The 12,426-nt window shown below is 59.3% G+C and overlaps 1 protein-coding gene across 6 annotated transcripts in view; it reads right to left on the bottom strand.

The window, feature by feature from the left end:
* The window catches only part of TNIP1 (TNFAIP3 interacting protein 1), a 46,351-nt gene that overhangs the window by 4,095 nt on the left and 29,830 nt on the right, over window positions 1–12,426 (bottom strand). For 4 of the 6 annotated variants that reach the window (XM_039483335.1, XM_039483334.1, XM_039483336.1 and 1 more), the window contains 12 exons: window positions 10,568–10,756; window positions 9,678–9,772; window positions 9,438–9,528; window positions 7,570–7,659; window positions 6,823–6,888; window positions 6,185–6,316; window positions 5,191–5,319; window positions 3,632–3,760; window positions 3,258–3,383; window positions 1,686–1,766; window positions 925–1,122; window positions 22–112 (listed from right to left, as the gene is read on the bottom strand). In XM_039483335.1, the coding sequence (XP_039339269.1) occupies window positions 22–112; window positions 925–1,122; window positions 1,686–1,766; window positions 3,258–3,383; window positions 3,632–3,760; window positions 5,191–5,319; window positions 6,185–6,316; window positions 6,823–6,888; window positions 7,570–7,659; window positions 9,438–9,528; window positions 9,678–9,772; window positions 10,568–10,756 (1,417 nt within the window). The remainder of the gene's footprint in view (window positions 1–21; window positions 113–924; window positions 1,123–1,685; window positions 1,767–3,257; window positions 3,384–3,631; window positions 3,761–5,190; window positions 5,320–6,184; window positions 6,317–6,822; window positions 6,889–7,569; window positions 7,660–9,437; window positions 9,529–9,677; window positions 9,773–10,567; window positions 10,757–12,426) is intronic. The other 2 variants (XM_039483339.1, XM_039483340.1) reach the window with 1 other exon arrangement.

Raw genomic sequence — 12,426 nt, 5'->3', positions numbered from 1 at the left:
GCGAGAGCAGCATTTCCTTACCGGATTCCTTGGGCAGCGGTTTCACTCCCTCCACTGCTTGGGAGTTCTGGGTCCTGGACACAGCACAAGGTGGGCGCCAGGTGTATTCTGGCTGAAAGGAAGAGCAAAGAACGGGGCAGCGTGAGGGAAGGCAGGAAACAGGAGGTCTCAGATTCCGTACAGCAATACTTGGCGGGAGGCAGATGGGGATGTAGGAAGATAATCCAGTGGTTAGAGCCCTGGCCCAAGACTTGGGAGATCCAGGTTCAATTCCCTGCCCCACTAGGCTTCCTGTGTGACCCTGGGCAAGTCACACAGTCTTTTGGTGCCTCAGTTTCCCTCTGTACAATGGGGTAATAGACCCTCCCAGGGATAAATGCATTCAAGAATGTGAGGATCTCAGATATTCTAGTGCTGGGGCCAGATAAGCAGATAGATAGATGGGGGAGAGGAAAATATCAGTGAGGTCAGACATACAGACACGGACATTTTAGTTCATCAGTGGTCGGAGTCCAGCAAATGGATCGTGGACTCCTGCGGGCTGGCCCTGGCTCTGCCAGTAAGTCACACACCACGTGCGGCCCACCAGCAGTCTGTGCAAATCGTCCAGATCAGTCATTTGTGTGTGCAGTCCCTGGCATGTGCACGCAGTCACGCTGACTGCACACGCATTGTGTGTGCACAGCTGCACTCCCTCTGGGATAAGGAATGAGGCCCATAGCGAGCGGGCAGGCGGCTGCCTACACTTAGCTGGCAGGGGGTTGGGTGGATTGAGGTGGCCAGGCTGCTAGCTGGGGATTGTATGACAGGAACCACCTTGCCTGAAACACATCCAGATGTTGCAGGAGAGGCTGGGAGGTGCATGCAAGGAGCAGGATGGCCCCACCCTGGCCCAGCCTTATGCCTTCCCAAGATGGTACTCACAGGAGGGAAGTGGTGGAAGTTTTGCACTGGTGGGTGGTCGCCCGGCATCGCTGAAGGTGGGTACCGGATTTGCTGCCAGTCCTCGTAGCCACGGTAGACGGGGTGGGGCACTGGAGGGCTATACTGGAACTGGTACATGGGGCAGGCAGGGCTGAGAGGCCCTGGGACCGGCTCTGGGTGCAGCCTCTCTCCAGAAACCTGCAAGAGGCAGATGGGCAGATTCAGGAACAAAGCCGAGACAGCCCAGCTTATAGAGACCCCACTTCCGCCCACCTATGGCAGCCTAATGTGCCTGTCATGGTAGCATCTGTGCACCACGAGCCCTGGTCCTTGGCTCTGGCCGACATGCACTTGGCACAAGATCCTAGGCAGAGGCAAAGGTGCCTGTAAGATCCTTTCATGTCCTCTGATCCCGGCACCAGCCAAGGGCAGGTTCAGTCCCCAGCATCACCTACAGCAACCTCAGTGCTGCTATGGCTAGACACCCGCCCCGCACCAACCATGCCCCGACACACCCTCTATGCTGGGGGCAGGATGCAGAGAGCATGCCGGTAACTGGCCCACGTTCTGATTTCATAGCCTCCCGAACAGCTGCACACCAGCATGCAGGCATTTTTACAGCCTGGGCACCAAACTCCCAGGGTAGCCCTGGCCTTGCTGCTCCCTTTCCAACCCCCCGCCCCCAGAAAACCCCCACGTTGCTCCGGCCAACACCCCGTCCCCAAGAGGGGAGAGCTGCTTCCGCCCACCACCCTCCATACCTGCTTGTGCTGCTTCAGCAGCTTCTTCAGTTTCTCCTTCTCCTCCTTCTCTCTCTGACAGTCGTCCTTGAAGAGCCGCAGCTGGAGGAGAGGCGGGGTCAGAACGGAGAGGGGCCTTGCCGCGGTGCGGCACAGCACCCCCCTCCCCCCCCCCGCGCGGACGCTGGACAGAACTCCTGCCCGCCGAGGGCAGGGCGGCCCAGCAGCCTGGTAGCAGCGACTGAGAGCCACGCTGGGGCCGAACCTGGGGCCCGTGCCGGAGCACTGAAAGCACCCACTGCCCCCACCCTCGCTGGGCACATGCCGGTCCGTCCGTAGCATGATCCCAGAGGGGCTTTAAAATAAATCCACAGGCCGGCCTGGGTCACGGCCTCACGGGCGCTGGGCACTGGCAGCCGGTGGCTGCTGGTTTCCTGTGGGGGGTTACGGCCCAAAAGGCAGGGGAATTTTGGCAGCCCCCACTCAAATGAGGGGGAAGGATTCCCTCGGGCCAAGCACCGAAAGCCACCTCATCAGCACTGACGGAAGCCCTGCCTGGCGCCCCCGATGCCAACAGGCTCCTTTGGGTCTCCCACCACTGGCTGCCCCGAGAGCTAGTGACTGGCTGGGCTGCGTGCCGGGGCGAGAGGGACAGGGGAGGACAGCCCCAAATCTCCCCAAGGGGGCAGCTTCTGCAGCTCTTCAAACAGAGCAGCCCAAGCAGCTGCTGCCCGGGGCTGCGATGGAGGAGACGGCTCCTCCGCCCAGGCCTCTCAGCGACTCCCGCGAGGAGAAGAGAGCTTTAAAATCTCACAGACGACATCCCCCACCCCCCTCAGCACGAAGCTCCCCAAGGCTGGGAGGAGCTGGCTCTAGGCCACGACAGAGGCAAGAAAACAACTTCATCTCAATAACCTTTTAGTGACCGACCCTCGGGGCTGGTGAGAAGCCAGGGCTCGCGGGAGGCCTTTGTCGCGTACCCCCCCACCCCACAGAGCGAAGCCAGGGGGCTCAGCTGACCCGGGGGTGGGAGGGAGGGGGGGGGAGACCTGAACGCTGCTGGCTGACGCAAGCTTTCCGGCGCTGGGGACACGGGTCTATCGCCATCCTAGGTGGGATCGCAGGGCCCTGAACACTGTGAATGTACGTTGTCTGCTGTGTTTGTCTCTGCCCCCCCAGCCCCTGCTGACGCCAAAGCACTCTGGAAACTGCCGTCTTCTCCCACCCGATTTCCCCTTCCCAGCCGGCACGGCCTTCACTTCCATCCCATCTGCGCGGAGCGGTGAACAAACTGCCCACACCACACGCCCTCCAGGGTCAGCTCGCTGGCCGATCGGCACAAACGGGGCTCAGGGAAGGATCGTGTCGAGAGATCCAGCTCCATCTGCCAGTGGCTTTCACTTGCGCCCAGTCAACTCTCCCAGCATTGGCTGTGTCAACGCACCCAGGCACACAGCAGACGCCATCGCGTGGCAGAGCTGAAGGCTCGGGGACAGACTTGTCCCTCCTCTTCCCAAAACGCCTCTTGACGTTTGCTTCAGAGCACAGAGCATTCTGAGCACGACTCCCCCACTCCTCACCCCACGGCCCTACCTGGTTGTTGGACACTGTTAACTGCTTCTTAAGTTTCTCCAGCTGCTGCTTCAACTCCTCCTTCTCCTCGTTCATTCTCTCTCTGTCGCGCCGCTCCCGCTGGAAGTCCTCTTCGAAGATCTTCACCTGGCAGAGAGAAGAGGCAGAGAGGGTCACTGGGCCCTGTCAGACACCTCCCGCAGGGTCCAGGGGGTGGCAGGGCAGGCACCGTCTCTGTGAGCGCATGTTGAAATTCTTCATGCCAAGCTAACAAACATTCACACCGAAATCTGCTCAGCGACCCGAGACCTTCCCAGGGTCTGAGTTCACGGGCTCTGCAGCCTTAGCTAGCCCAGGGAACTGGAGTGAGAGAAAGAGCCACAATCCCTCCTTACCTGCTGCTTCAGGAGCTCGTTCTGGGTCAGCAGCTCGTGTGGTCTCATGCTCCCGCCCGGCTCCGCGGCGTTACTGAGTGCAGAAGGGGCAGGAGCAGAGGCCTGGACATTCAGAGCCTCCTCCAGCGCCTGAGGGTGAAGAGGGACAGAGGGCGCCATTAGAGTGCAGAGGGTAGTGGGGCAGACGCCCAGCTGGAAGGCGGCTGAGAAGGCAGCCCCGGAACAACAGATATCCAGTTAGTGCAGACAAACCAAGTGAAGCCTGGACATGGTGCAGGTGAAGGGCTCAGCCACCACCCAGGCCCTCTCTCCTCTCCTGCTCCAGCTGCTGATTAAAAGAAACAAAATCCCCACCTTTCTGCCTCCTGGAAAATCCCGCGTTATCACTGGCCCTCCCTCCCCCTCACCACTCCAGATAAGGACCAAACAGAGCCCTGGTCATTATCCAACAGCGACAAAAAGAACAAGGAGTCCGGTGGCACCTTAAAGACTAAGGGATTTATTTGGGCATAAGCTTTCGTGGGTAAAAACCCTCACTTCTTCAGATGCATGCAAGAAGTGAGACTCAAGAAAGCTTATGCCCAAATAAATCTGTTAGTCTTTAAGGTGTCACCGGACTCCTTGTTGTTTTTGTAGATACAGACTAACACGGCTACCCCCTGATACTATCCAACAGCGAGACGCGCCTGCCGCTGCTGCGGGATGTCTGGGCAAAGCCTCTGGCATGCACTGCCCAGGGCACAGCTGTGTCCCTCCAGGATTCAGACATGGGCGCGGCGAGGGGCAGGTCAGCCAGCATGGCTCGGAACTGACGGAGAGGGACAGGCAGGCTGGGTCTGAGGAGGGGCAGGCTGCTATCCAGAACACCAGGAGAGGCAGGCTTGATGCACAAGGGGGATCTGCCAGCCAAGTGCCACAAAGGGCTATTTCCCCTGTAATGCCCCATCCCCAAGAGAGACAGGCTGCGCTTGCAACATGCGGCCTGTGCACTGTCAGCACAGGCTCCATTTATGACCCCGGCGACCTGCAGCTACCAACCGCTGAGCTGTAGAGACGTGCCCCCAGCTGCCCTCACACTGTCTGATGGAGCCATGAGCGGAGGCCCTCCCATAATCCCCTGGCAGGGTGCATCCACCCCTGAGCGAGGCGAGGGAGGCAGATTCCATCAGAGACTCTTCCCAGGGGGGAGAAACGTTTCTTCTTTCAGCTCAGCCAATTCCTAGAACATTAGCACTTCCCCGGCTCAGGCACCGCAGGTCTCCCTGGGCCACTGCTCTCCGGCACCGCACAGCTGGCCAGGAGGGGTTTCTGTGAAAGATCCTGGCTAGGAAGGCAGGACAGGGAGCAGCTGCTCTGGGTTTCCTGTCCAGCTGGGAGGAGGGGGATGGAAAGGGGCAGCTGCTGCCTTGCTCGGAGACACAGTGCATTGCATAGGAGGTGCAGGCAGTGCCTGGGGAACTGCAGTTTGCCAGAGGTACAGGAACTCCTGTCTGAACAGGTCCGTGGAAACCAAAGACTTATTAGGGGCGACCAGGGCTGGATGCTGCCAGACTACCCACCTTGTTTAGCCTCTGGATCTCCTTCTCCTGGTACTCCCTTTGCTTGGTGACCGGTGCCAGCTGCTCCTGCAGGAACCTGATTCTCTGCTTCAGATCCCTCACCTCCCCAGCCAGCCTCTCCTTTTCTGCCTGAAAGAGCCAGAGGCAGGGAGGTCAGAGGAAGGTGTGGCCGTACGTTACCCACCACCCTTCCTCCCAGGCCTGTCGTTCCCTCCCTGGGCGTGACAGAAAGGAGAAGCCAGGTGGCAGAGTGGGTGCGAGAGAGGAAAGACTCATCCCTCGGGTCAAGCACCGGGGAGCAGAGAGAGCAGCACCTCTGCTCTGATCGGGAAGGTGCCTTCTCGCATGGCCATGGCTCAGCAGAAGGGAGTCTAGTCAGACCTCTCTGCCCTTCCCTCAACTAGAACTGGCCCCTGTGGAGGGCTCAGCAGATTTCGGAGCCTCTTTCCCTCACCCCCAGCAGACATTTCCCCCTAGGCTGACACTCTCTCTCTCTGCCCACGCCAGCCAGGCTTGTCAGTCTGAAAGCAGCGAGATGGGCCTGGTAAGTGGCAGGCCTGGTTGTTGGGGCCTGACAGGAGGCAGCCTCCTTCCAACTGTTTGCTCCCATGCAGGGGGGTTTTACTACGCTGAGGCAGGAGACCGGCACTGGGAGGCAGAGTGCCCCCAGAGAGCCCACATGGGGCCTGCCCGCTGCTCCAAGGCGCGGCACGCAGAAGGATCGCTGCCTCCTCACAGAGCCTGGAGGAGAGCTACACGTCCCACCCCTCCCCACTGCCCCGGCCCAGAGTTTGTCCAACCATTCTGCTAACACAGTGGCTCTGACTCAGCCGAAGAAGCCTGGCTCAGGAGTCCCCTGGGGAGCCAGAGGGAGATGATGTGCTGGGAGGAGCCAGGGTTACTGTGGCAAGAGGAAGCCAACGCACAAGTGCCTGGTTTTTGCCCAGCTCCTGGGTGGGGGGGGAGGATACAGCCCCTCCCGCCCAAGACTCACCTCCTCCACTTCTATCTTGGATTTCGCCAGGAGAAGCTTGCGATCAAAGTCCCTCTGCTTTGGCTCCCGCTCTGCCTCCAGCTCGTTCAGCGCCTTCTGGGAGTCTGCCAGCTTCTGGCGCAGATCTGTGATCTGCCGGGGGACAGGGTGGCCATGTGACCGTCTGGAACGCAGCGCCCCCCGCAGCTGGTTGTGCACAGCAGAGGTGCAACCCCCAACCCCATTTGCCCATCCACCCGCACCTGCATTTTAACTTAACTTCCCACAGCCCCTTCAGCTGCCTCTCCCCGCCTGTGTCATGCATGAAACAGGAGGTTCCAAGGGCAAGAGAGGGGCTCCGATACCACGGTGAAGATGAGGATGGCATAGATGCCTAGGCTGGCATGGATGGAAGGGGAGTGAACGGTTATATGGATGGGGACAGAGCCTCGCGAATGGAGAGTGCACTAAAGGGGCGGGGGAGACCCGAGTAGCCCCCATGCTGCTCCCTGCAAACACACGCACACGTTCGCCTGCGAGACACTGCAGAAGAACTGCACAGTTCGGAGGAGAACAGTTCGCCCAGAATGGTCTGTGTGTAGCGCTCACAGGTGCGGACACAGCATCTGCCCTGGCACATGCTAACACCTAGGAGGTACCTTCTGCTCGTACTGCTGCTTCATGGACCTGAAGTGCTGATCCCACTGCTTGTTCACCTCCAGCAGCTAGGGGGAGAAAGACACAGGGTTAACTGGGGCATGGACCCATCTCCCCCCGCCCCAACAAGTGGGGCGAACAGGCGTTTGCAGCCTACCAGTCTCCTATCCCCAGGCATTCTCGCTCTCTCAGGAGCGCTGTGTGAGCAGAGCACCCAAGCCGAGCCCAGTTCTTCTCCCACTAGCCAGCCACAGCTGAACCATCGTTTGTAAAACCTTCATGCTTAGGTGACTTTTACTGAGCAACTAGCAGCTCCAGCAGGAGACACAGCAGGAATGTCACAGACAGGCAGGGAGCAGCCCAGCTCTGCCAGTATGTCTCAGTGTGATCCCCAGCCCCCCACTCCCCCAGCACGATCCCCAGCCCCCCCAGCGCTCCCCCATCTCAATCCCCAGCCCCCCTGCTCCCCAGCGCCCCATCTCAATCCCCAGCCCCTGCTCCCCCAGCACCGCCACCCCCCGCCGCAGGCTCTGCCAGTGCACCTCAGACTGATCCGCAGCCCCCCGCTGCCCTCCTAGCCATGGGCCTGTCCCGAGCAGACACGGCCCGTCATGCCAAGCGTGGGGCTGCTTTGTAAGGTGCGTACATCAGCACTAGGCCGCGCGAGCCAGGCCTGGCTCGCCTTTGGGGGAAAAGGCGAACGCTCTAAGCCAGCAATGCCGGGGTGCTCCGCAGCGGGCCCAGCTCACCTCATTGCGCTGATGCTCGAGGATCTTCACCTTCTTCTCACTGGCCCCTGGCACGCCCTTGCCCGATGCTTTCTCTGCCGCTGCCGCACTCTGGAGACACAGCAAACAGAAACCCTCAGGACTTCCACGGCAGCTGGGCCAGACACATCCCACAGCCAGGGAAGCAGGAGAAAGGAGTCCTGCATCCAACAGCTGCCTGCCCCACCCCCCCAGCTGTCCCCTGCCATCCCAGCACACCTGAGCACCACGGCTCATGTTGCCTCACATGGCAATGGCCGTCAGCCCCGCCTGGCGGGGAGCAGAACCCACCTCCACCCCTGTGACTCACTGACACCAGTCTTGCACCCGTTGTCTCTCTGCAGGTAACCAACGTGAACTCGCAGCCCAGGCAGAGTCCACTGGCCTGCCCCCATAATCCCTCAACTCTGGCCACCACTTACCATCCCCCAACAGCCACCCAAGCAATTGCAGGGTAGGGAGGGGGAGAGAAATTTAGACATTGTTAGTGTCAGGAATTGCTTTTTGGATCCAGGCGGCGTGGGTCCCACACAGCGCCCTCTGGTGTCTGCCTCAGTCCTGTCCCCACCCCCTTTCCCGGGGAAAGGGAGATCTCCCGCTCTTTGGGGAAGCGGATGTGGTGGGAGCAGCCAGCCATCCACCTACAACGGCCGGGGATGCCTTCTAGTTCAAGTATCAGAGGGGTAGCCGTGTTAGTCTGGATCTGTAAAAGCAGCAAAAAATCCTGTGGCACCTTATAGACTAACAGACGTTTTGCAGCATGAGCTTTCGTGGGTGAATACCCACTTCTTCGGATGCAAGTAGTGGAAATTTCCAGGGGCAGGTTAACCTCGTTATCCCTAGCTTGCTTCTTGCTTGCATATTATATATATACACATACACACACACACACACCTGCCCCTGGAAATTTCCACTACTTGCATCCGAAGAAGTGGGTATTCACCCACGAAAGCTCATGCTGCAAAACGTCTGTTAGTCTATAAGGTGCCACAGGATTCTTTGCTGCTTCTAGTTCAAGGGAGATCAGCCTTTGGCTTTGGTCCCCTGCTGCTTTACTGCCTCTCTCAGCACGGGAACCCTCCGCTCGCTTCTGTTGCTGGTTTGACCGAGCAATCACCCGCCCTCCCAGTCACACAAGGGTTTCAAGGCAACGGTTCACGAGTGCACCTGCACTCACCTGGCCTCACCACCTCCTGCGGCGTAAGTAGCATTCTCCCCACTGTGGAGGGGGGTCCGCACCCCAGCTCAGTGGCAAAGCCCTGGTCGCCCAAGACCATTCCTCCCCTTACAACGACGTGCGCCGTTCCAGCCCAACCCTTGGCGATGGGGAGCAGCCGTGCTCTGCCGCTCTGGACTTCTCTGCTGCTGCAGCTGGTAGCTAACACTGACCCAGTGGCATTTAGCAAGGCTGCAGGGAGCATGGCAGAATGACTCCTAGCTCTGCCGTAGCTTGGTGTCCCTCCCTCCAAAATAAGCCGCTTAACGAAACAAATACCTGCACTTGTTCCAAGCTTAGGGCCTGCTTTCCCACCCTGGAGGCTTCCTTCTACAGAGGGGTGACTGCTGGAGTCAGGGGCACCACCCCAGCAACACAGGGGTAAATGGGGAGAATCGGGCCCTGGGAGATTCAAAATATCAGCCTATGAAGGATTAAGGGATGCTTTGAAGATAAATGGGGGGTTTGCCAAGAGGGCTTCCAGGCACCCTGCAGGATCACACGGCGCTCTGGACTTGGGACTCCATTCCCAGGTGCGATCAGGATACTGTTACAAAGGGTGGGAGCTGTCCCTGCAGCGCGGGAGCTGTCCTGGGATGGCACAGGGAAGAGGAAGAGTCTTGGCTGCTCCTACCTGCTGCTGGCCAGCGCTCTCCACACCGTCCCCTTTCACGCCCACCTTGTTGCTCATCATCACCATCTTCTTCAGCTCCAGGTTCTCACACCTTTGCGGCGGGAAGAGCACAACAGAAACGCAGACTGAGAAACTCTCAAGGATTCATACAGCAACCAGCATTTGAAGAAGTTAACAATTCCATCCGATCCACCCCGCCAACCACGCATCTTGCCCAACCAACATCCCTCCTGCTCTCACCTAAGCTTCTCCGTAGCCTGGTTCCTCTGCTCCAAATCCTTCTCCAGCTTTGCCCGCAGGTCCTCGTTCTCATTACGCAGCTGCTCACACAGCGTCTGCCAGAGGAACATGAGTGGCTTTAGGCTCATGCTTCACACAGCCCCCTTGACATAGAGGGAAAGGGCATTCCAGCGACGGAACTCCCTTGGTTTAACAAGGCCAGGCCCCTGCCCAGCACCCTGATGGCCAACTTGGTCTCTCCTCCACTAATGCTACTGGAGGGGAGACGCACACGTACACTATCCCTGGGGCACTACACATCTCGCTCACAGGCAGAACGTGACCTCAGTGCTTCAGAGGGTGGTCCTAAAGTGGCCAACCCTACTAGGGACCATAGGAACTGAACCAATGGTCCAGCTAACCCAGCAGCCTGTCTCTCAGTAGCATTCACCATCAGTGCTTCGGAGGAAGATGCAAGTCATTCTATGTCCAGTAATGAGCAATTACACAATCACTCTGCCCCCGAGGGAAGGTTTCCCCCTCGCCCCATGCACTTAGTGCTTTGTTCATGGCCAGAAGTTGGAGGGAAGTGACAAGGGGACGCTGGACGAGAGCAAGCTGGACACAGACGAGCCTGCAGTTTCTCTCACACAGACAGCAGAGGGAGGTGGGAGCATGGGGACATAGAGAAGAAAAGATCAAAGGAGGGACTGATGTGGCGGAGGGGGGAGCAATGAGGAGAGGAAAAGGGGGAGCGTGGAGAAAGGCAGCTAGGCAGTGCTCCCTTGTGGAGGCCCCTGCAGGATTTACAGTGGAGTGGAGGAGGTGAGAGGGAAGGAAGTTTCCTAGGCACGCCAGCGGGGGACAGACCCCACAGCCCTCTCTGCCGGGTGCAGAAGGAACGTCCCTACCTGCAGAACGGACGTCCTCTGCTCGTTCTTGTGCACTTTGGAGGCCAGGCGGTTAAACTCCAGGGCCATGCGCCCTAGGTGAGCCAAGACCTGGTTCTTGTCCGGCTCCTCGGCGAAGATGCTCAGGGTGCTCTCCAGCCGCTGCAGGTGCAGCATCAGGTTAGTGTCCTCGTTCTGCAGCTCTGCGTCCTGGGAGAGGAATTGCAGTCGGTCAGAGAGGTCAGCCCGGCAGCCTCGCCCCCATGGAGCTGAGGGAGAGCAGGGGTGTGCCAGGGAGGCGGCGGCCAGTCACTCAGCCAGTGCCATAGAGTTCAACCTCTCTCGGCATGTCAGCAGCACCTTCCAGCCAGGGCTCTCAGGCGTGGAGCTAGCCCCACCTCGGCCCTGCCAGGTGAGCGCTCCCTAACCAAGCACTTGGGTCATGGGGAGTGAAGGTAGCTTAGCAAGCACCTTCCGGCGGGCAGAAGATACCAGCCAAACCCAGAAGCCTCTGAGAACTGGTGCTCATCCTCCTGCTGAGATGCCGAGCGGCGAATGAATGTGGGGCCAACTCAACCCCCTAAGCAGAACCCGAATGGGGCATCAGCACAGGGCAGGGGATTTACTGGGGCTCACCCCGGGGTCCTTCTTTCTAGACCTAATCCTTGCTTCTCCCTGCTGAAGGAACAGTGTCTCCCTCCACACAGGACTCAGCCTCCAGTGCCCTCTAGTGGCTCCTGTGTCTAGACAACAGTGCCCGTCTACATCCCAAAAGACACTCCAGTGAAACCCAAGCGTCTACCAGAGTTCTAGGCTCTCCCGGCTTCTTTCTCTATTACCCACCCCACACAGGCAACACTGGCAAGCACCAGTCCCATCCTGCCCTCACTGGCCAGCCAGAGCCCAGAGCGTCCAGAACACCCCGTGACCTGCCAGTGAGATCTGAACCAGCCCGGTGCAGGTTTTTCCCCACGTGGGGGGGGGGGGGGTCTCCATTCAAGGTCAGGCCCCCCCAGGAGACATACTGTGGGTAGCCCTGGGATAACCGAGGAATCTTGGAGCATAGGAGAGCTCGCCCAAATGACTCGGGTAGACAACCCTGCTCTGCCTGTGGCCGCCAATTGAATGCCAGAGTCCAGTGAGACCACTGAACCTGGATTCTCCGCTGCCTGGCCTCTTGGGGGACCAGTAAGCAAACAGGCCCCCATGGGCAGCGACTCCCCTCGCCCTGCACCTTGCTGGGAAGTGCCAGAAGGTGCCGCTTCTGAGCTACACACTGGAACAAGTTCAGCTTGTGCTACCTGATTCCGTATAGGAGCTGGACCCCAAGGACCCGCTGCAGCCTCGCTCAGAACTTGTCTCATCCGTTTCCTCTCTGTCCCACTGCCGGCACAAGGCCCTTCTCCTCTGCAGCTCCTGGTACCTCCCCGCAGCCCTCCTCTGCTTCTCCAAGCTAAGCTGGAGGCAGCTCCCTCTCTTGCCTCTACCACGTAATTCCTCTCTTCCGCTGGGCTTTGTCTCTGCCGTGGTCCTGCTCCCAGTAACCCCAGGGCATGTGGGGATCCAGGCCCCATGACAGACGCTAGCCGAGATGGGACCGGGCTGTATTTATCGTGGCCGGGCACACCTGCCGGCATGCGTCACCCGCACACCCACGTACTTACGCACATGTTGACAGAACTCCCGGCTGCACCGTTCGGTTACTGAGCCCTGACTTGCCCTAACCTATTGCGGGTATTTAACTGTTTGGTTACCTAGGAGACCGAAGACACCTTCTGGAGCCATGACTCCCAAGAGGGAACAGGTCTCACCCTGCGTGCCACCCAGCCAGTCCACCAAGAACGGGCTCCTCCCACGCCAAGTCTTGTGAGCCTTTCACC

Source organism: Mauremys reevesii, linkage group 8 (assembly GCF_016161935.1).
Source record: "Mauremys reevesii isolate NIE-2019 linkage group 8, ASM1616193v1, whole genome shotgun sequence".
Lineage (NCBI taxonomy): Eukaryota > Metazoa > Chordata > Testudines > Geoemydidae > Mauremys > Mauremys reevesii.
This window is presented reverse-complemented; position numbering and strand designations above follow the sequence as displayed.